General features: G+C 47.4%; 1 protein-coding gene across 2 annotated transcripts; it reads left to right on the top strand.

Moving 5' to 3' along the window:
- Positions 1 to 6: 6 nt before the first annotated feature.
- Eif3l (eukaryotic translation initiation factor 3 subunit L) lies at positions 7 to 23,620 on the top strand. Of its 2 annotated transcripts, XM_052748331.1 has the most exons (13): positions 7 to 124; positions 581 to 629; positions 1,869 to 2,079; positions 3,110 to 3,189; positions 4,878 to 4,939; positions 7,421 to 7,490; positions 7,676 to 7,749; positions 11,072 to 11,243; positions 13,695 to 13,849; positions 14,614 to 14,784; positions 18,040 to 18,537; positions 22,501 to 22,581; positions 23,419 to 23,620. In XM_052748331.1, exons 1-13 carry the CDS (start codon positions 92 to 94, stop codon positions 23,455 to 23,457), a joined length of 1,695 nt encoding a protein of 564 aa, XP_052604291.1. In that variant the 5' UTR covers positions 7 to 91; the 3' UTR covers positions 23,458 to 23,620. The 2 variants fall into 2 exon arrangements, with proteins under 2 accessions (XP_052604291.1, XP_052604292.1); XM_052748332.1 differs by lacking the exons at positions 7 to 124; positions 581 to 629; positions 3,110 to 3,189 and having other exon boundaries at positions 2,001 to 2,079.
- The last annotated feature ends 371 nt before the right edge of the window (positions 23,621 to 23,991 follow it).

Genomic DNA, 23,991 nt, shown 5'->3' on the forward strand with positions numbered 1-23,991 from the left:
AGGCTGGGGCTGGGCGGGACTTCCGGTTCCGACAGCCAAGCGCCGAGTACTTCTTCCGCTCTCTCCCGCGGAGTTCTGGAGCGGCGTAGCCATGTCTTACCCCGCTGATGACTACGAGTCTGAGGTAAGGAGGAAATGTGCGCACGGCGGGCTCCGCGTCGGGGACCCGGCGCTGTGGGATCTGCCCCCGAGGTGAGGCGGCGTCCAGATCGGGCCGGAATATGCCGGCCGCGACCATGCTGGCCCTCCGGGCTCCGGCACTCCTCACCGGTCCCTCCCCTGCCCGCCTACTCGGCGTGTGTCCCCGCGTGTCTTCGCAGCCCTAGGCGGCCTGAAGGGTGTTTGGAGCTGCGCTGTGTCTGCTGCAGACGCGCGCATACTGTGCTTGCCTTATCTTATTTCCCGGGTAAACCGTGGGTCGTCTTTGCCCGCGCTCCCATTTCTCGCACACGCGTGAATCCCTCCGAGGTGGGGACTGTCTTAGCTGCGTGGTGTCGTCAGCTTGACGTGTACGCCCGAGGACGAGCATTTTGGAGTCCTCACTTGGCGTGCATTCCTGACTTAGTCTTTTTCCTTGCAGGCTGCATATGATCCCTATGCCTACCCGGGCGACTATGATATGCACACAGGTGAGACCTTGAATTTGCCCCGCTGGGCTCAGTGCCTCCAGATATTGGCACCTTTTTAAATGTCTCAGCATTGACTCCGACAGGGACCTGGTAAAAACTCCTCCTTGATGGGCCAGGTCTGGAGTCCGCCATTAGGCCTGAGTGGTAGGGTGGTGCAAGGGCCCAATAAATCAGGCCTTTTTTGTGGTCTTCCTGCCGGGGGGAGGATAACTGGCCTGGCTAGGTTTTCTTTACTTGTGGGTGATCTTATTTGACATGCTGGGAATGGAACCCAGAGCCCCAAGCTTCTAGGCAAGCTCTGAGCCACACCCACAACCCTCCTTACTCAAACCATCAGGCGAAGTTGAAAAACCTTTGTGGGTTTACTGTTTTGGACTGGATATTGAACTTGGGGTCTGGTGCACTCTGCACACACTCTACCATGTGACCCACACCCCAGCCCCGAGGAAGAAAATCTTGGTGTGAAAAATGTACTTGGTTCAAACCAAGTCCATGTAAAATACTCTGGGGAGGCTTTTGAAGTTTACTGAAATGCTACAGTGACTTTGAGATTAAGTACCAAGTGGCATGTGTTGCTCAGGGTACATCCTATTAAATGTTTTATTCAGACCCTTAAAGTAGTTTAACAAAGTATATGTTAATGTCTCTTTAAACGTGAAAAAACTGAGGAAGGAGGCTGGGTAGCTTGCCATGAGTTAACCTAGTTAGAAAATGAGTTTCTTTTGTTTTCTTTTTCTTTTTTTGTTGTTTTTTTTTTTGTTATGTTTTGTGAGACAGAGTCTCACTGTATAGTTCTGGCTATCCTGGAATTTACTATGTAGACCAGGCTGGCCTTAAAGAGCCACCTGCCTCTGCCTCCTGAGTGCTGGGTGTGCACAGCCATGCCCAGCTAAGAAATATCTTTGATGGTAATTGTTGTGAAGGAACAGTACAGTGGGATGGGATTGAGGGTGACTTGGGGAGAGTTTATATCTCTAAATGTTTAAAGGAAAATTATACTGGTTTGTGTAGATCTGAGTTTAGTTTGGGATGAGGTGCATGTTTCTGTGTCTGTCTGTCCACACTGACCCACCCCGACCGCAGCCTCAGATTGAATTTAGGCCCTTGTTCATGCTGGGCAAGCATTCTGTGATCAAGATTGAACTATACTCCAAGCCCTGTAGGTGGCCCTGCCCTTCTGGTCCATCATATCTATGAGCTTGCAAGCACTCTACAGTTTTTATTGTATCCATCCTCTAGGAGACCCAAAGCAGGACCTTGCCTATGAACGGCAGTACGAGCAGCAGACCTATCAGGTGATTCCTGAAGTAATCAAAAATTTCATCCAGTACTTCCACAAAACTGTCTCGGATTTGATTGACCAGAAAGTGTATGAGCTTCAGGCCAGCCGTGTCTCCAGTGATGTCATTGACCAGAAGGTGTATGAGATCCAGGACATCTATGAGAACAGGTATGGACCGTAATACTGTGTCTCTGAGTGGGACTGGCCTGGTGATGCAGCTCCTACAAGATGAGTAATGTGCGGTCGTGTGTGTGTGTGTGTGTGTGTAGAGGGCTTATGGTTTTGGGGTTTGGAGATGGTTTTACTGTGTTGTTATGACTCCTTTGGACTCGACCTTCCTAATGCTGCAACCTTTAACATACAATTCATGTTGTGGTGACCCCTCCAACCATAAATTTATTAACACTGCTACTTCATAACTGTAATTTTGCTGCTGTTATGAATTGTAATGTAAGTGTTTTTGCAGATAGAGGTTTGTCAAAAGGGTTTTGACCCACAGGTGGAGAACCACTGGGCTAGCGGCATGTTAATTAGCTCTAGACTTTGTATCCCACAGACAAAAAAGGTTCAAATCTAAAATAATGTCATCACTAATAATGATAGTAGTAGCTGTTAGCATATTCTCATGTAGGTCGAGCAGTGTTGGAGTACTTTTTGTGTGTTTACTACTTTACCTGTAACAGTAATCCCATAGTATAAGTTCTATGGTTTTTCTCTTTGTATAGTAGAGGAAACATCATAGAAATGAATCAGAGCTAGCACTGTGCAGATGCTTTGTTCTGAACCGGCACACTCTTGACCCCAGAGCCTAATTTCTGAACTGTACAACCTCCCAATGCATGCCATCACAGACCAAGCTCCAGAGTAGTGGTGAGGGGATGCCCTGATAATCGTGGATGCTAGATATAAGACAGGTCAGCCAGGGATGAGACAGGAGATATTTCAAGCAAGTTCTGGGAGGATGGGGTGTGTGTGCAAATGATCAGACACCTATTGGATCAACTAACAGGAGTTTAACTCTGTTCCCACATTGCTGAGGGTCGGAAGAGGAGGGCTAGGTTGAGGAAAGTCATAGGCTTGGAGGGCTCAGGCTCTGTTTCTGTGATATCTCTTATGTTCTCAGTCCCATAAAATTTGAGGGTTGGGTCCTGAATCTTTCTTATTTTGGAGTTGTGAATTGTTTTTGCTTGACTTTCAGCTGGACCAAGCTAACTGAAAGATTCTTCAAGAATACACCATGGCCTGAGGCGGAAGCCATTGCACCCCAAGTTGGCAACGGTAGGTATAAATCCGTGTCTTACGTGTGCTGGATAGCAGATATCATAGACAGGCCGAGGGACCTTGTGTGTGTTTCTTTTTTTTTTCTTTTTTGCTTTTCCAGACAGGGTTTCTTGTGTAACGGCCCTGACTGTCCTGTGCCTCACTCTGTAGACCAGGCTCTAATTCACAGAGATCTGCCTGCCTCTGCCTCCTGACTGCTGGGATTAAAGGCATGCACCACCACCACCACCACCATGGTCAGCCTGTGTGTGTTTCACTTTGCATTTTATTTCCCTAGAGCTTAAGATGTAGGTTTTTAGTAAAACTGCATGGTTAGATGTGGTGGTATTTTACTTGTACTGAAATGTGATTTTAATTGTATGTTAATAAATAAAGTTGCCTGGGGGTCAGAGCTATTAGAGCCATAGCAAGTGCTTGGCGGCGGTGGCGCACGCCTTTAAGGACCTGGAGGGCGGTACATTCAGGCAGTGACGAGGCAGTCACATGTTTGGGTTTACAACCAATGAGAAGGCAGAACAGCTAGACTATATAAAGACATACACACAGGAAGTAGGTCCCTTTCGGAGAGCTCTCTTGGCTGAAGGGGATCGCTGAAGCAGGAAGGGTGAGGCTCTTAGCTCTGACCTCTTGGCTTTCTTCTCTGAATCGACTCTGTGTTTCTTATTTAATAAGACGGTTGGTTACATCTACAGTTAGAGAACATGGTATAATTTGAGCATTCCCAGATAAGGAGTTTTCTTTTCCCTCTTTTTGGGGTGGGTGGTCTTTGAGTCACTTTGGTTTGAGCTTCCTAGCCCCTCACCTTTTCACTTTCTTTTTCTTTTTCTTTTTTTTTTTTTTTTAATAATTTATTTATTTTTATTTTATGTGCACTGGTGTTTTTGTCTGCATGTATGTCTGCGTGAGGGTCCCCTGGAACTGGAGTTACAGGCAGTTGTGAGCTGCCATGTGGGTGCTGGGAATTGAACCTGGGTCCTCTGGAAGAGCAGCCAGTGCTCTTAACCGCTGAGCCATCTCTCCAGCTCCCACTTTCTTTTTCTATGTGGTGAGGATCCGTTTAGAGCCAGTGATAACATGGTGAGACCTGCCTCAGAGCGGGAGAGAAGGGGCAGATGGCTAGGAGGTTAAAAGTAGAATGGAGCATAGTTTTCTCTGGGTGTATATAGTCTTTTTATTGAGACAGGCTCTCATCGTGTGTAGCCCAGGCTTACCTGGAATTCACTGTGTAGAACAGACTGACCTCAAACTCAGAGGTCTCCCTGCCCTAGCCTCTCAAGTGCTGGGACTAGAGGCGTGCACTGCCCTGACTGGGTGCATAGGTTCTTGGGACATCAGCTTAAGAGTTTAGAACAGCAGTTCTCAGCCTGTGGGTAGCAACCCCTTGAGAAGGGATGAACTACCTCTCACAGGGTTCGCCTCTAAGACCATCAGGGAACACAGATATTTGCGTTACAATTCATAACAGTAGCAAAATTACAGTTATGAAGTAGCAGCGAAATAATTTTATGGTTGGGGGTCAGCACAACAAGAACTGTGTTAAAGGGTTGAAGGTCAGGAAGGTTGGGAACCACTGGTTTAGGAGTTTGCCTTCTAGGTCACCTCTGCCCTACATTGAAAGGCTGCAGCTGCAGGAAATACCAGTCGGTTTGTAGACTAACGGAGTACCCTTCGGCTTTGTCTTCTAGATGCTGTCTTCCTGATTCTGTACAAAGAACTGTACTACAGGCATATATACGCCAAAGTCAGCGTGAGTATTTACACTAGTGTTGGTGTTACTAGTGGTACTTCTGTAAACTGTCCCTGTCAATTTCACCTCTAACAAAGTCAGTGTGGGGATTTACACTAATGTTGGTGTTACTGGTAGTCCCTCTGTAAACTGTCCCTGTCAGATTCATGTCTAATACGGTCACTAGTTGTATTTGTTCCACGTCTAAAGGTGCTTGGTTGGTGTTTGTTGTTGTTTCTTTTTATATTTATTTTATGTGTGTAAGTGTTTTGCTTCCATGTATGTGTGCCATGTGTGTGCCTGGTGCTCGAAGAGGTCAGAAGAGGGCATCAGATCCGTTGGAACTGGAGTTACAGACAGTTGTGAGCCACCATGTGGGTGCTGGGAATCAAACCCTGGTCCTCTGCAAGAACAAGTGCTCTTAACTACTAAACATTTCTCCAGCTCCCAACTGCTTGTTTGGTTTTAACTTTTTTTTTTTTCTCTTTAAGAAAGGGTTTCTCTGGTAGCTCTAGCTGTCCTGGAACTCACGCTGTAGCCCAGGCTGGCCTCGAACTCACAGAGATCCACCTGCCTCTGCCTCCCAAGTGCTGAGATTAAAGGCGTGCGCCACCGCTGCACTTTTTTGAAGAAAGGCAAAAGAGTGGTTTGACCCAGAAAGTTGGCATCTGTTGTAGACACTTGCGCTTGTCCGTCCTTAGTGTCCCCACCATCCCAGTCCCTGTTCACGGGAACTTACACTGATATATTCCCTGTAGTCCATCATGCTTAGGAAAGGCCAGGTTAGGTCCATGGCCCTTCTGCATCTGGCTGACTCGTTTGCCAGTTTGATTCCCTGTGACTGCCCCTCCCTCCTGGATCACTAGCACACTGTGTTGTTGGCTCGTTGGGGTCTCTTCGATTTTTCGACTGGAGTGTTAGCCCACTGGGGGTTGGGCTCTGTGCTGTTCACTGCTGTCACCCAGTTCCTGGAGTGATGTCTGATGTGTCACCAGTGACACAGTCATTGTTTGAGCATGTGTCAGTGAAGGAGACTCTTTGGAAGAGTCCCCACCTAAGGAGACCTGGCTTCACTCTCGGTGACTCCTCCTCAGTCCTTAGGACCGCTTGATCTGCCCGGAGCTCCTGTCCTGCTGTGGGAGCCACCAGCAATGGCAGCTGGAGGAGTTTCTGGGGCTGTCACCCGGCGTCCCAGTGGGATCTCTGCTACTTGACCGAGGGAAAGCCAGGGCTCCTTACTGCCGTTAGTGCTCAAGTCCAGCCATGTGTGGCTGCACTGAAGGGGGCCATGGTGTGTGTGTGTGTGACTACTTAGGGAAGATGGGATGTAACTGGACTGCATTTCTCCTGTCTGGTCTGCAGACTGGACACTTAGCAGTTCATTACCACCTGGAATCTTTGCTGGGTTCCAGACTGGCACTGAGTGTGACCAGTTTTAATACCCTGGAGAGAGAATTTTCTTTGAATGATTAGATGACTTTTTTTTTTTTTCGAGATAGAGTTTAACTATGCAGCTGTGGTTGGGATCAGTATGTGGACCAGGCTGGCCCAGTCTTAGACGAACATAATTTTTGATATAAAATACCTTACCTTTTCCCCCTTTTCTTTTTTGAGCAAAACTCTTTGTAGCCCAGACTGGCCTTGACCTCGTCTTGCCTCATTCTCCCATGTGCTGGAATTGTGGTCATCACCACCACTCTGGACAGGGTTTCTCTGTGTAGCTTTGCGCCTTTCCTGGATCTCGCTCTGTAGACCAGGCTGGCCTCGAACTCACAAAGATCCACCTGCCTCTGTCTCCCGAGTGCTGGGATTAAAGGCGTGCACTACCACCTCCCAGCGGGGACATAGTAACTTTAATCTGTCCATCTGTGCCTTTTTTTTTTTTTTTTTTTTTAATTTATTTATTGTGTATTCAGTGTTCTGCTTGCATGTATGCCTGCATGACAGAAGAGGGCACCAGATCTCATTACAGATGGTTGTGAGCCACCATGTGGTTGTTGGGAATTGAACTCAGGACCTCTGGAAGAGCAGCCAGTGCTCTTAACCTCTGAGCCATTTCTCCAGCCCCTCCATCTGTGCCTTTTTAGGAGCCATAAATGATACCAGTGAGTGGGTGTGGCTGCATGTTCCAACTTTGTGGACGGGTGGTTCATGGGCTTTGCCGTCCCCTGGACTATTCGTCTGGCACTGGCCCAATGCTGTGTTGTCTCCTTTAACCCCTGGCCTTCAGATGCTCTCATGTTACCTCTTCACCTTTGTTAGGGCCACAGCTCCTGAAGCACCTTCCCTGTCTCTGCTTCTCTAGATCTGCATGCCTGTTGGCTGTGATCTGTGGCCATCAAACTTGACCTTGACCTCATGTTCAGTCAGGGTAGTACTCCTCTCCCTTCTGTGCTCTCACATACAAGCAGAGGACTGACCTCATTTCTCAGCCGTCATGGTAGACCACGGGCAAAGCACTTAAACTTCATATGTGCCCTGATATCCCTGTTCTCTTTACAGGGGGGACCCTCTTTAGAGCAGAGGTTCGAATCCTATTACAACTACTGCAACCTCTTCAACTACATCCTCAGTAAGTCTCACGTTTGTCCACGGGTGTTTTTTTGGCATCCAGCTCTTCACTGGATTTCAGTGTGCAGTTGGGAAGAAGGGAAGTCTTGTGGTTTGTAGTGCTCTGGTGAGGGAGATTATGAAGGGTACTGTAGCCCTGCTCCAACAGGCAAACTCTGCAATCTGATTTTCTTGTCATCTCTACAGATGCTGATGGACCTGCTCCTCTTGAACTCCCCAACCAGTGGCTCTGGGACATCATCGATGAGTTCATCTACCAGGTACCTGTTCAGCCTCGCCTTAACTTGAAAAAAGTAATTCCCACAGAGAGCTGCCATGACCGTTGTGCATGTGTGTGACACTATCTCCAGTATGGCACTGGGCCCTGGGTTAGAATGGTTTTCTGAAGAGAGCAGTGACGCCTGAGAATTCCAGATACGAACTTGGAAGTCTTGGGCTTGACCTTCATTACCCAGAATTTTTCTGACTTCAGGGACTGGCCTGGCAGCAGCCACACACTTCAGGCTTTAGAGTCGGGTGGAAGTAGGTTCTAGACTGAGGGCTGCCTCGTGTCTCAGTAACTGACTTTGTTTAAACTTTCACTAGTCTTTCTCACCCATCAAACAGAAACGTTTGGATTCTTTTTGTAGACCAGGCTGGCCTTGAACTCAGTGATCCCCCTGCCTCTGTCTCTCAAGTGTTGAGATAAAGGGGTGTACCATCCCGCCTGCTAGAGAGGTCTGTATCTCGATCGTGGTGTTTACCTGAAATGTGCTGGGTCAGAATGCAGTAACACTGCTTATCAGGAAGGACCCGTCTCTTGTCTCAGGGCTCTCTTGGTGAGGTGCACTGAGAATGTGGCCAGGTGTAAAGTGCAGTCACAACTGTGTAGCCTGGGGGTAGAAGTTCAGTGTCACTGTTGACTGACCCTGGATGTCGGGTGGGTAATTTAACCACCATGCAGGCTTCCTCATCTCTGAGCACAGGGGTTGCTGGGAAGATTCCTGAGGCCCTGCATATACAGTGCTTAGTCACAGAACAGCTAGTGCGTGTTCCTTATGTGGTCAGAATTGTCACCATCCTTTTCCAGACTTGAGTCATCTTACAAGCAGAATACGTTGCTGGGCATGGTGGCTCACACTTGTAAATCCAGGACTTGGGAAGGAGGGGCGAGGATTATAGCAAGTTCCAGGCCGTATTGTCTCAAAAAAGTTTAAAATTTAGAAAAATTCGGGAGAAATCATTGTCTTTGTTTTAATTTGCTTTGACATAGTGTCTTATGTAGCCTAGGCTATCCTTGAACTTCTGCCTCTTCTCCATGTTCTGGGATTACAGACCAGGTTAGAAATTAGTATCTTTTTTTTTTTTTTCCGTCCCCCAAGACAGGGTTTCTCTGTGTAACCTTGGCTATCCTGGTGCTCAGTCTGTAGACCATGGATCTGCCTGCCTCTGCCTCCCAAGTGCTGGTACTAAAGTCGTGTGCCGGCCTGGCCTGAAATCAGTGTCTTAAGGTATTTGAATGCCACAGGCTAGGGAGCCTTTGAGTACACAGTGTTGGTGATTGTGGTAGGTAAAAACTCCTTCAGGTTCTTTGAGAGAGATGCTTCTTGCCCTGAGGGAGGCACCAGTGCCTTCACGGTGCAAGTCTCAGGCCACACTCCCCTTCCTGACCTCTCGGCTGTCTCTGCCTCTCGGAATAATTGAGATTGTTGACTGTCCTGTTGGCTTGGGAGTGGAGGAGAATCCTGGTTGAGCTTTATCCGTCTTAAGATAAGCAAAATTCCTTAGCTTAGCTGGTGTTCTTTTCTTAAGGGGCTTTCTAATCCAGAGACTGACCAGGAGGATCAGGGAGGCCTGTGAAAGTCCCTGACCAAGGCAGTAGACACAGAGGGAATGGCCCTTCCTCGACACTCTTTCGGTGGTGGTGTTTTTAGTCTTTGCTCCTTTGGCTCTTTAGGGGGCCTGCCACCCAGCTCCCAAAGAAATCATACCCGGAGACTTCATTCTTACTTATGCATGCCCAGCCTTGGCTTGACTTGTTTCTAGCCAGCTTTTCTTAAATTAGCCTGTCTACCTTTTGCCTCTGGGCTTTTACCTTTCTCTTATTTCTGTATACTTTTCTTTTCTTCTTAATCCGTGTTTGGCTGTGTGGCTTGCCCCTTTTTTTCTCATTCCTTCCTTTTCTCGTTCCTTGATCTCCCTTCTCCCAGATTTCTCCTTCTATGTATACTCTCTGCCTGCCAGCCCCACCTATCCTTTCTCCTGCCTTGCTATTGGCCGTTCAGTTATTTACTAGACCATCAGGTGTTTTAGACAAAGTATCACAGCTTCACAGTGTAGCAGGAATCTTAAAAAGGTCATATTAATAAAATCAAACCTGGGGGCCTGGAGAGATGGCTCAGTGGTTAAGAGCACCGACCGCTCTTCCAGAGGTCCTGAGTTCAATTCCCAGCAACCACATGGTGGCTCACAACCACTTATAATGAGATCTGGCGCCCTCTTCTGGCCTGCAGGGACACATGCAGGCAAAATACTGTGTACATAATAAATAAATAAATCTTAAAAAAAAAAAAAAATCAAACCTGAAGCCAGGTATTGGTGTGAATGCTGGAAGATCAGAGAAGCAGAACAAGCCATAGCTTCCTCACCTCGACAGTTCCTCAGCTGATCCTGTTTCCTCAGACTGGAATACTCTTGAGTCCTCATCCGGAATGGATCTCAGCTGAGCTGCTGCTCAAAAGCCTAAAAGCTTAACCAGCTCTAGTTCCTGGTCCTCACGCCTTTCTGCTTTCTGCAGTCACTTCCTGGGATTAAAGGCGTGAGTCACCATGCCTGACTGTTTCCAGTGTGGCTTTAAACTCACAGAGATCAGCATGGATCTCTGCCTCCCAAGTGATAGGATTAAAGGCGTGTGTGCCACCATTTTCTGGCCTCTATATCTAGTGGCTGTTCTGTTCTCTGACCCCAGATAAGTTTATTAGGGTGCACAATATTTTGGGGAACACAATATCACCACATCACAGAGTTAAACAAATGCAACGTAAAAGAATGCAACACATCTTTACATCATTAAACAAATGTTCCATAGCATGAACAAATGTAACACATCTTAAAATAATATTCTACAAAAAAAAATATTCCACGACACTTTTTTTTTTGTTTCCTTGAGATGGGGTTTTACTATGTAGCTCTGACTGGCCTTGAACTTAGAGAGATCTGCCTTCTGCCTCAAGTGCTGGGATTAAAGGCTGTGCCACCACCACTGGCCTTTTGGGTGGAGTTTTATTTAGTCTTTTCAAACCTCAGATAACATGGAAGTGTCTGCTTGTTGGTGCATAGGGATTTATATGAATTTGTGTGTCTAGAGCTGTCATTTAAAGACAGGGTCGTGCTTTGTGCCATTTGCTGTGACTTGAAAACACACGCCTTGTCTTCATCCTGGCACTTAGGCAAAAGCAGGCGCACTGAGAGTGTGAGGCCACCTGAGCTGTATAGCTGTCCTTCCCACCCGTGAGCAGTTACTTAATAAAACCCCGTGCCACTTCCTTCTCAGCACACGACTGTACTGCATAGATGCCACATCTTCCTCTTCCTCCTCCACAGTTCCAGTCCTTTAGCCAGTACCGCTGCAAGACTGCCAAGAAGTCAGAGGAGGAGATTGACTTCCTCAGGTCCAACCCTAAGATCTGGAATGTTCACAGCGTCCTCAATGTCCTTCACTCTCTGGTGGACAAATCCAACATCAACCGTCAGCTGGAGGTCTACACAAGTGGAGGTGAGTGCTGCAGGCTAGGCCGAGCCGGCCGAGCCGAGATCTACGTTTTCAACTGCTTCTGCTGTGTCTCCAGGGCCTTTGTTTGGGTTAATACCGCTCAGACTTTTGTCAGGAACTCTTATGTGTTAAAAAATCATGTGTATGTATGTGTTGGTTCTCTCCACCCTAATCACACTCAGGTTGCTGGGTTACACCCCTGCTCTTACTAACCAAGCTGTTTTACCTGCTCTTACATTTAGATTAAGAACCATAACATTTTAGTTATTATGTAAGTGTGTGTGTGTGTGTGTGTGTGTGTGTGTGTGTGTGTGTGTGTCACCACTGTAGTTGGTGGCGTGAACCTGGGAGAGTAGAACCTAAAAATGAGGTGAACAAAAGTCTCATGCAGTAGCCACCTTTATTTAGAGCATCAGACAGTTTATATTGTGAGGATTAAGCAAGGTCACATGACTTCAAGCTGTTTACAAACTCAGGAAAGGCCATACTTGGGAACTTTTTTGTTTTGGTTTTCAAGACAGGGTTTCTCTGTGTAACCCTGGCTGTCCTGGAACTCAGAGACCCACTTGCCTCTGCCTCCCAGGTTCTGGTGTGCACCACCACTGCCCTGGCAGGAAAACATTTTTTGAGTAATAAACATTAGACATTAGGTAATCTGAGGTAAACCCACTCCTGTTTTCAACACCCAGGAGGGGCACAAAAGCTCATTCCAAGAACAAACCCAAACTTAGAAGGGACAGAGGACACAGGCACTGTACACACACACACACACACACACACACACACACACACACACACACACACACGTTATTTTATTTTTAGTTAAAGGGGCATTTTCCAGGGCTCATTAGAATCTGCCTTCTTAGATAGCTGGAATGCCTTTTTGTGTGGAGCCTTTGGCAGGTTTTGGCTGACGTACATGAGGATAATCTAATTTCACACTGTACTCAGCTGGAAAGGGAAGAATGGTTTGATTGACTGGTTGGGGCAGCCTAGAACTCTGTAGAGCAGACTGGCCTGGACCTCACAGAGGCTCGCCTGCTGCTGCAGTGTGTTCTGGAGGAGGTTAATAGCCTTTCAGGTAGCTGGTGCTCCGCTCCCGCTCTTCACTGCAGAGTGTATGTCTTTGGAATTTGACAGTGGTTCTTTGATCTACGTAGTATTGGTGAGGAACCATGTTGGTGTGACCTTTCACTTCATTATCTCGAACTTACTGGTCTGCCCTACAATTTCAATGGGTCCTTCATCAACATGAATGAAATTCTGTGTAGACCAGACTGGATTTGAACTCACAGAAATCCGTCTGCCTCTGATGTGCTGTTGATGTGCATCAACATACCTGGCCTTATATTGGCACCTTTTATTACATAATTTAAAAAAAGCACATTAGAGCTTGGGTGTAACTCAGTGGAAGGCTGTGTGCTCAGCATGTGCATAGCCCTAGATTCAGTTCCCAGCACCAATAAAAAAAGACATCGTATTCCTCATCTCATCAGGTAAATAGTTAGAATCTGTTTCGCTTAAAGTACATTTTGTTTATTTCTGTGTATAGGTGCACATGTGTTACAGTGCACACATGCAGAGGGCAGAGAACAATTTGTGGGAGTTGATTCTCTTTCTACCATTTGGGTTCTGGTCATATGGTTATCTGACTCAGATGGTCAGGCTAGGCGGCAAGTGCCTTTACCTGCTGAACCACATTGTCCGCCCTTGAGCTTTCTTTGAAGTCTGAGAGATTATTTTTGGAGACACGTCTGTCGAATAGCCAGGCCTGAGTTTGGTTCTTGTATGTAATTGTGTTAAGTAGAGTGCTGAGGAAAGGGACTAGGAGCAGGCACCACCATGTGGCATCCAGGACGTGCTGATGGTTCAAAGATGGCCGTGCTTCTGCCCAGCATTGGTTCTGTGTTCTCGCTCATCAGCTCCACAGAGAGAGGCCGTAGCATCTGCGGGGAGATAGCTTTGCCTTCGGGTCCCTAAAGGAAGGGTTCTGGGAGTAACTAACTATTCTCAGTGAGGCCCTTCTCACATTCTCAGATATATTAGGATAAATAAAAAACAACAGCCGGGTGGTGGTGGCGCACGCCTTTAATCCCAGCACTCTCGAGGCAGAGGCAGGCGGATCTTTGTGAGTTCGAGGCCAGCCTGGTCTACAGAGTGAGTTTCAGGACAGGCTCCAAAAGCTGCACAGAGAAACCCTGTCTTGAAAAACCAAAAATAAATAAATAAACAAATAGCAAACCAAAAATGACCTGCCCCTCTCAAGGCAGCTGTTAGTCACCACAAGATGAGAACACAGCCGGCCCTGTTCCTTGAGACTCCTAGGCCGAGGCACTCCATGTGAGGGCAGCTTTGAAACCTGGCAGCAGGTGAGAGTCTTAGTGACCGTCAGAGGCCAGGCTGGTCCCCCTTTCCTTTCCCTGTGGAAGCACTCACAGCATCTTTCCCTCACAGGCGACCCCGAAAGTGTGGCTGGGGAATATGGACGACATTCCCTCTACAAGATGCTGGGCTACTTCAGCCTGGTGGGGCTTCTGCGCCTGCATTCCCTATTGGGGGATTACTACCAGGCTATCAAGGTGCTGGAAAACATCGAGCTGAACAAGAAGGTAAGAATGCCTGCCTCTGGTCTCATCTCCTAGGATAAACAGCCAGGGAACAGGATCGAGCATTCCTTTGTCCCCAAGCCTTTCTGTGCTTGATGGTCTGGGTGGCGGACACTGAGGTGAAGTGGTCTTGGAGTCTTTGTCCTGTCTTCAGAACAGAAAGCTAGTGAGAGCTCTCTACTAGTGTGGATGGAGTTCAAAAGCTGAGCATGGGCGGTGCCTGCCTGCAACCCAGCTCTGTGGAGATAGAAGCAGTAGGAACTCTGCAAGTTCAAGGCCATCCTGGCCTACAGAGCAAGTTCCAGACCAGCCAGGACACTATATAATACGAGCCTATCCACAAAAACAAAAACAAATTCCTGAAAGACTTAGTTTTTTGTTTATGTTTGTCTTTTGGAGATAGGCTCTCACTGTATGGCTTTGATTGTCCTGGAATTCGCTATAGACCTGGCCTCAAATGCACAGAAACACACTTATCTCTGCCACCCAGGTGCTGGGATTGCAGGTGTTGTGTTCTATCACACCCACCCGAAAGACTTAGTTTTCTGTGTGCTTTATTTATTTATTTATTTATTTATTTATTTATTTATTTATTTATTTATTTTTGAGACATGGTTTCTCTGTGTGACCCTGGCTGTCCTGGAACTCAGATCCAGCTGCCTCTGCCTCCCAAGTGCTGGCGTTAAAGACGTGTGCCATCACTGCTTTGTGTTGTTGGTTTGGGATGAGTCAGGACTCACGGCTGCTGCTCCCCCCTTCCTTTGCAGAGCATGTATTCCCGTGTACCTGAGTGCCAAGTCACCACGTACTATTATGTTGGCTTTGCATATTTGATGATGCGTCGCTACCAGGATGCTATCCGGGTCTTTGCCAACATCCTCCTGTACATCCAGAGGACCAAGAGTATGTTCCAGAGGACCACATACAAGTATGAAATGGTAAGAGAACTCTGCAGCCATTGTCTCACCAGGCAGCTCATTCCCAAGTGCCAACAGGTCTGGACAAGCACTATCTAAAATCGCTGCTCTTAAAAATACTTCATTTCAGTACAACTTAAATTGTGTATATTTGTTGGATATGTGGTAATTAGATAAGATGGAAGGAAAAATCAGAGCTGAGTGGTGCACACCTTTAATCCTTGCACTTGGGAGGCAGAGACAGGTGTATCTCTTGAGTTTGAGGCTAGCCTGATCTACATAGTGAGTTCCAGGACAGCCAAGGCTATGTAAAGAGACAAATAAACAAACAAATCAGAATATTTCTTGTCCTTAACCATTTATCATTTCTTTGTATTGAACACTTTCAAGCTGGTCTTCTAGTTCTTCCTTTTGTTTTTGTTTTTCACAGCGTTTCACTGTGTAGAGCTAGCTGTCCTGGAACTTGCTCTGTAGACCAGGCTAGCCTCAAACTCAAAGATCCGCCTGCCTCTGCCACCACAGCCCACCTGGCTCTTCTAGTTCTATTTATTTGTTTATTATGTATACAGAGTTCCATTGCACATTGCAGATGGTTGTGAGCCACCGTGTGGTTGCTGGGAATTGAACTCAGGACCTCTGGAAGAGCAGCCAGTGCTCTTAACCTCTGAGCCATCTCTCTAGTCCCTCTTCTAGTTCCTTGTAGATATAAATTGATATAAAATGGTGCCCCTGCTATGCTACAGAACTCATTTTTTTTTTTTTTTCAATCTATCTATCACATGCCTATTCTCTGAACTCCCTCGGTTTGCCTGCTCACTTCCAGGGAAATTATAGTGGCTGTTGTTTGGGGACTTTGTTGATAGCCACAGCCAGCCACTGTCTTCCTGTGCACAGCAGTCTTCCTGCCTCAGCATGTTGGGTTTTTTAAACAGTATAACATTTTTCTTAATTACTTGAGAGTTTCGTGCATGCATACAATATATCTTTATCATATTCACCCCATACTCCTCCCAGAATCCCTAACCCTCTCAACTTTGTGTTTTACTTATTTATATATATATATATTTAAGATTTATTTATTTTATGTATGAGTGCTCTGTCTGCATGTACACCTTTATGCCAGAAGAGGGCATCAGATCCCACTGTAGATGGTTGTGAGCCACTATGGTTGCTGGGTATTGAACTCAGGACCTCTGGAAGAGCAGTCAGTGCTCTGAACCACTGAGCAATCTCTCCAGCTCTACTTATTTATATTATAATAACCTAGGGAGTAGTTTGTGCTGCCCATATACTCAAGGGTATAGTGCCATTGAAAACTACTCCCTCCCTCAGAAGCCATCAGCTGTTAATAGGGCTCCTCAGCCAGTGGTGGGGGCCCTTGAGCTCCTCCCCTCCCTGCTCCATGCTGGAATGGTGACTTGCTTGTTCTGGTGCAGGAAACCATAGTTGCTATCAATTCATGAGTGCAGGTATCCTGCCGTGTCCTGTTTTGCTCCAGAGGGTAGGCAGAGTTTTCCTGTCCCAACTGCCTAGACCACCTGCTCCCAAATAATCCGCAGCCACTTCCCGAATAATTGACTTGGAGACTTAGTATAATTATAAATGCTCGATCCATAGCTCAGGCTTGTTACTAGCTAACTCTTACACTTAAATTAACCCGTATTCCTTATCTATGCTTTGCCACATGGCTCATGACTTGTGACCTCGTTTTCTACTCACCTTGCTGTCTGGTGTCGCCCCTGACTCCACCCTTCTTCTTCCCATCGTTCTCGTAGTTTTGATGTCCTGACTATGACTCCTCCCTGGCTACTGGCCAGTCACCGTTTATTAAACCAATCTCAGTGACAGATCTTCACAGCACCAGAGTCCTTCTCATTCTCTGACTCTTAGAATTTTTCTGGCCTCTCTTCTCCATGGTCTCTGAGCCTTGGGTGCAGGGCATGTGATATAGATGTCCCATTTGTGACTGACTAGTCCACAAACATTTCTGTGGATTTTGACCACTTGTGAATTTCTGTCTTAACTGCTGTCCGTTACACAATGGAACTTCTGTGATCAAGTCTGAGATGGAGATTTAGAGGGCATTTTGGTGCTATGTCCATTCAGCAAACTACTGTAGTTTCCCCCCTGGGGCTGGTGGGCTTCCCTCTTGTTTGCTTTTCCTCTGTGGTGCAGGCCTTAAATCCAAGCAGAAACTGGCTGGTCAGCCTGTACCGTTGGTGCCACTGTTGCTGCCATGGGTGTATCTTTCCTACTGACCATTATTTTAGCTTACAGGGCTCACAGCTTTTCTGCCCATGTGTAGGGTGGTGGTGCCGCTTAAACGTATGGTCTAATGCTTGTTAGGTAAGCACTGTACCATTGAGCCGCATTCCCAGCCACCGCCACCACCCTGCTCCAAAAAAAAAAAGCTTGTTTTAAGAGAAGGTCTCACTAAGTTCCCCAGACTAACCTTACACTTACCCTGTTGCTCCGGCAGGCCTTGAATTTGTGTTCTCCCTGCCTTAACCACTAAAGTAGCTGAGGTTAAAAGCCTGTGCCATTAGGATCAGCTCTTTTCTGCTCATCTGTAAAATCAATGTTTTTAGCTTCTGCATGTGAGAGCATGTGGTTTTGCTCTTAACTGGATTTTCCCCTTTTGCTGTGGTCCATGCACATGATCACTGACCACTGAACTCCACTCCAGCACTTCAGCAGCACATTTTACTACCTGCCTGGCTAAGCATTTGTTAGGACATTTACCTTAGATTACTAACATTTTGGTAATAAGGGCAAGTTAGAGGGGCCAGGAGCTTAGCTTGATGGTAGAGTCCTTGCCTAGCATGATGAAAGCCTTGGATTCAGTCCTCAGCACCGAAAACAAACATTGTCCGAAGCAGTTAGTGGGGGAGGGTGGGCTCAAGACATGTGGACTGGGGAGGTGTTTCCTGGACAGCGTGGCTGGCCTGAGCAGAGAGGACTTGGGCTCGAGAGTCCGGCACGGCAGCTCTGTAGATGAGCTTAGCAAGGGGGTACTGGAAATGCAGGCATTAACTTACTCTTCGCAAGTTTACAAGAATTAACTTCCCAGTAATAGGAGGCCAACTGGAGAGGTCCTGGGGAGGACTCTGAAGACAACCAAGGAGGACTTAGCACTGGGTGGGGCTCAAGAGGGCTTGGGGGTTGGTGTTGCAGGCCTCCCGGGAGAGTGGAAGACATGATAAATGATGCTCTGTGCAGGTGGGGGCCAGCAGTCCACAGTGGGATTCAGGAATGTGTTTGTTTGTCTTCCCCCAGATTAACAAGCAGAATGAGCAGATGCATGCTCTGTTGGCCATTGCTCTCACCATGTACCCCATGCGGATTGATGAGAGCATCCATCTCCAGCTTCGGGAGAAGTATGGGGACAAGATGCTGCGCATGCAGAAGGGTGACGCCCAGGTCTACGAGGAACTGTTTAGCTATGCCTGTCCTAAGTTCCTGTCGCCTGTGGTGCCCAACTATGACAACGTCCACCCTAACTACCACAAAGAGCCTTTCCTGCAGCAGCTGAAGGTGTTTTCTGATGAAGTGCAGCAGCAGGCCCAGCTCTCCACCATCCGCAGCTTCCTCAAGCTCTACACCACCATGCCTGTGGCCAAGCTGGCCGGCTTCCTGGACCTCACAGAGCAGGAGTTCCGCATCCAACTGCTTGTCTTCAAGCACAAGATGAAGAACCTGGTGTGGACCAGTGGCATTTCTGCCCTAGATGGCGAATTCCAGTCAGCCTCAGAGGTAGACTTCTATATTGATAAGGTATGGCATCTTCTGGTCCAGCAACCCTGGTCACCCTGCTTATCCTCTCAAAGAGGTAAATGATAGATACTATAATTAAGTCAGACATGTAGTAGGTTAGAAGTATGAGTAGTAGAGACAGGGAAGGGGTGATGGGAGGCACTGGTTACAGGCATAAGACGATGGTATGGAAGGCTTTGTTGAGAAAGTGAGATTTAAGCTGGGGTGAGAGTTAGCATTAGCCATTCTCCACTGTGGCTCTGTATGCTCAGTTCCTTCATGCCTGCCCTGAGATGGACGGTCACCTCCCATCGCCCTCTACGGTGATTGCTCTGTGGTTCATCTGCTCTCCTGTTGGTGGGTTTCTGGGTGATTTTAGTTTATTACATAAAGGACACAGGGGCTTTTTTGAGAGGTAGCGTCTTGAACTTATGATCCTCCTGCCTCAGCTCCCATGTGCTGGAATTATACAATACACATCCACCTTTGTCTGGTTTACATAAGGCTTTTGTAGGTTGGCTATCAATAATCTGTAACACGTTTGTGTGTGTGTCTGGTTATGTGTTGAGTTCTTTCTAAAACACTAACAGCATAGCAGTGGCTTCCTTGGGATAAGAGGTAGGCTGAAGGAAGTGTTTTCAATACTGTGATGCTAAGTTGAAATAGTCTTTAGGGTCCTATTTAACGAGAACAGGAAATGGCTTTTTGTTGTTTTGTTTGGTGCTGGGCATTGAGCAGTGCCTGTGCATGTTAGGCAAGCACTCTGCACTGGGCTGCATTCCCAGCCCAGTTTTACATCCCATTTTGTAAAATTGCCCAGGCAGGCCTTGAACTTTGATCCTCCTGCCTCAGCTTCCTAAGTAGTTGAGGTTACAGGTCTGTGCCCCATGCCCATTGTTTTAGTTTTCCATTGCTGTGACAGAACACCGTCACACCTCCAAGGCAGTTTATGAAAGCATTTAATTTAGGGCTCATGGTTTCAAAGACTAACCATCATGGCAGGGAACGTGGTGCTGGGACAGAAGCTGAGAGCCCACATCTGATCCTTAGGCCTGACGCAGAGAAAGAGAGAGAGAGCGCTAACTGGGAATGATGGGGACTTTTGAAGTCTCCAACCCCATCCTGGTAACACACCTTCTGCAGCAAATCAATCTGATCCTTCCCAACAGGTCCACCAACTGAAGACCCAGCGTTCAAATATGAGCCTATAGGGCATTTTCATTCCAATCACCACACCCAGCCTTGCTTTAATTTCCATGGATATTTTTCTCAAAAGCATAGAACAGTGAACATTTTATGTATCAAATGATTGCAGTTTCCCTTACCAAGTTACTTCTCTTGAAGTGCCCCTGATGTATTTATCTGTGTGTGGAGGAGTGTATACATGTGGAGGTCAGAGAACAACTTGCGGCAATCAGTTCTCTCCTTCAGTGTGGGATCCAGGTATCAGGTCATCTGTCAGGCTCGCGCAGAAAGTGCTTATACCCACTGCAGTAGCTCTTGCGGATTCTCATGAATAGCTTTCAGGCTCGGTAGCACACACCTGAAGTATCTTTCTCTCGGGTGTGTATGTGATTATGGAATGGATGGGTCCCGTTTGTGTAATCTGTTTTTTTAAAACTTTAGAGAGAGTGTGTGTGTGTGTGTGTGTGTGTGTGTGTGTGTGTGTGTGTGTGTGTGTGTTGTGTGCGCGCACATACATGTGCCACACAGTGTGTGGGGAGGTTGGAGGACAGCTTTGTGAGTTGGTTTTCCTTTACATAGGTTCTGAGATCACACTGGTCATCAGGCTCATGTGGCCTGATGAGCCATCTTGCTGTCTAGTAATTTGGCTTTAAAAATTTACTTGGGGTTTGGAGAGATGGCTCAGAGGTTAAGAGCACTGGCTGCTCTTCCAGAGGTCCTGAGTTCAATTTCCAGCAACCACATGTTGGCTCACAACCATCTGTAATGAGATCTGGTGCCCTCTTCTGGCCTGCAGGGATACACGCAGAGCACTGTATATATAATAAATAAAATTGTTTAAAAAAAAAAAAAGTAAAAATTTACTTGGAGCCGGGCAGTGGTGGCGCATGCCTTTAATCCCAGCTCTCAGGAGGCAGAGGCAGGCGGATCTCTGTGAGTTCAAGGCCAGCCTGGGCTACAGAGCGAGATCCAGGACAGCCAGAGCTACACAGAGAAATGCTGTCTCGGAAAACCAAGCAAAAATAAAAACCCGACACTTGCTGCTCATTTGGAGCTAGAACTCAGATCAGGCTGCTCTCCGTCTATAATCCCAGCTCCAGGGGAGCCAGTGCCTCAAGCACCTACCCACCTCTAACATGCCTGCGTGTAACTGAAAATCGTTGATTTTTAAACTTTTTTTTTTTTTTTTTTGTTTTTGTTTTTCGAGACAGGGTTTCTCTGTGTAGCTTTGCGCCTTTCCTGGAACTCACTTGGTAGCCCAGGCTGGCCTCGAACTCACAGAGATCCGCCTGGCTCTGCCTCCCTAATGCTGGGATTAAAGGCGTGCGCCACCACCGCCCGGCGGATTTTTAAACATTTTTTAATGATTTATTTATGTGTGTTTCATGTGCGTTGATGTTTTGCCTGCATGTATGTCTGTGGGAGGGTGTCAGAGTCCCAGGAACTGGAGTTACAGTTGTGAGCTGCCATGTGAGTGCTGGGAACTTGGGAACTGAACCAGGGTCCTCTGCAGGAGCAGCCAGTGTTCTTAACCACTGAGCCATCTCCCCAGCCTGTAATTTAGAACCTTTTAAAAAAAAAAGCCAGGCGGAGGTGGTGACCACCTTTAATCCCAGCACTCGGGAGGCAGAGTCAGGTGGGTCTCTGTGAGTTCGAGCCCAGCCTGGTCTACAGAGCCAGATCCAAGACAGTTACCAAAACTACACAGAGAAACCCTGTCTCGAAAAACTTAAAAAAAAAAAAAAAAGGTAAGGTGGAGAGTAATAAAAGAAGACATTCTACATTAGCCTCTGGCCTCTGCACAGTTGTACACACCCATACAAACATGCGCTCACACACACACACACCCCTCTTCTCTGCACCGACTCATCCTGCATGTATGACATAAGCACTTTGATAGCATTGTTGACCTGCTCCGCCCCCTCTGTCTTCTAGTGACTCGGCAACCGGTCCCAACGCAGCTGACGGTTTAATAAAATGCGTCTCCCAATTTGGTCATTGCAAGTCTTTACTTTTATATTCTGTTACTTGTGTGTGATCTGTATGCTGGTGTGAATGTACAGTTCAGGACAATTTAGGGGAGTTGGTTCTCACCTTCCGTCTTGATGAGACAGGGTCTGTCTTGTTTTGTTTGCTCTGCTGAATTCTTACATCTCACCTCCCATTCCAAGTAGGAGTGCTGAGATTGCAGGTGATCACCATCACTGAGCCATCTCCCTGGCCCACAGGTTATGTTTTGCTGTGACAGTGTGTACTACATCCGTGATTTGGAGGCCCTATGCCATTTATGACTTTGGTGGTTTGGGGAGTGTTGAGGGCAGGATGGTCTTCACTGTATAGCTTGGGTGATCCTGCTTCATCAGCCTCTCAAGTGTTAGGTTACATATGTGTGCCCACGGTGCATGCTTTTGTTTCTCACTACCTGCTAATGATGGGCTTCCCCCAAACTTTGCTTTTGGGAATTAGCGTAGGAACTGAGTATGACTGTCCAGGTTCTGTAATACTATTTATTTGGGAGGCTAAGAAGGGAACATCGAAAGTTCACTGCCAGCCTGGGCACCTTAGAGAGACACTCTCAAAATAAAACATAAAGAGGACTGGGGGTATCAGTAAGTAGTAGAGGGCCTCCCCCTCCCCTGTGTCGGGGTTGTCCCCTTCAGTACTGGGGACAGCACCGTAGGGGTTACTAACACTTGGCACCATTGTACTTTGCAGTTAAGTGGCTCCACACTAGGTGGCCCTCTTCTCCGTCCCTGCTTGCCCACCCACCACGTCTCTTCTGACTGCTTTCTCCCGTAGGACATGATCCATATTGCAGACACCAAGGTCGCCCGGCGCTATGGGGATTTCTTTATCCGGCAGATCCACAAATTTGAAGAGGTAAGACATCTAAGAGAGTGGCTGATAAGCCTGAGGATAGAGATGGGGCTTTAAATTTTTTTTCATGTTTCTTCTTAAGAAATGTGTGATTGGCCCTTTAACTTTCCAAGCTTGGCTGGCTGGCAGCTTGAGGAGCGGATTGGGCCCAGGAGTTGCTGTGTCAGCCCTTTCTAGGGTATCTCTTTCCAAGATCTTGGTCTGCGGGTGGCCCTGCAAAGGGTGCCGCTCTCCCCGCCCTTCCTGGTATTTCCTAATATGGGTGGGTTTGCTGCTGAGTCCCTCCTTCCCCAGGTCCCGGTTAGGGTGTTCTCCAGCTCAGGCAGGTCTGGCCAGTGTCTGCAGCCTGCAGGACTGGAAGCTGTGTTTGACAGACCTGGAGCTTCTGTGTTAACACTCGGAAATGTCTTGTGTGTCAGGCCAAAGAGCGCCAGGTTGTAGGGCTCCTTTGTCCATCTCTGAGCCACTTGGAGGTACCTGGAATCCTCCGACAGGCCGTGCTCCTTCAGGTCATGACAGCATGGCTCCGTTTTTACTATTTAGCTGTCTAAGCTTGCCTGTCGGACAGTGAGTGGGACTGTTCTATCAGGGGGAAGCTGAAGCTCAGCTGGTCTGGCCACCCTGAACCCCTGTCCTGTCTACGAAATGGGCAGAGCAGTGTAGGCTGTGCGTTTGTCAAGTGAAGACAAGAAGGAAGACTGAGGGTCCCAGGAGTGCCTGGCTTTCTGTGGCCTTCCGTGGCCACAGAGGGGCTCCTGGGAGGCTGGCTTCCTGACTGTGCACATTGTTGGGATAGGTCCCAAAGATCCCACATCTAACTTAGCTTTATTTCCCTTGTAGCTTAATCGAACCCTGAAGAAGATGGGACAGAGACCCTGAGGATGCTCACGAGGAGTCAAGAACCTGTTTTGATATAGATGGGAAGCATTCTTGTCACCAAGAAGCCTTACCTAAGTCAGCCATCAGCTGAGTTGAAACTTGTTCACATCAAGGACTGGATGTTTTAGGGCGCTCTCAGTAAAGGGTCTTTGTTGGAGCTGGATTTGTGGTCTCATTTTTATGGGCAGATCTGTGGCTTTGGCAACAGTCCGTCGTTTCCTGTGTACCCTGCTTTCCTGGCGCATCAGACTGCGGAAGCTGAGTTATTTCATCCCTGTATTCATAACGTACTGTGTGCTTTATAGGATGTTTGACCTGCCGTGATTTGCATAGCATGTTAGTGGCAGTGCTGGGCCCTGGGAAGAGACTGTGGGACATCTCTTACTGCTAGGAGTTGTGCAGACAGGTGTCAGACATGCTTAGCCCTTACAGCTCAGGTTTTGTGCAGTGTCCCATTTCTTTGTTGAGAAAGTGGATCCCGGGAAATTGAGTAACTTGATGAGGTCATACAGTTCTCAACAAGCCAGTCTTCAA

Source organism: Peromyscus californicus, unplaced genomic scaffold, assembly GCF_007827085.1.
Source record: "Peromyscus californicus insignis strain IS unplaced genomic scaffold, ASM782708v3 Scaffold_20__1_contigs__length_68692818, whole genome shotgun sequence".
Classification (NCBI taxonomy): domain Eukaryota; kingdom Metazoa; phylum Chordata; class Mammalia; order Rodentia; family Cricetidae; genus Peromyscus; species Peromyscus californicus.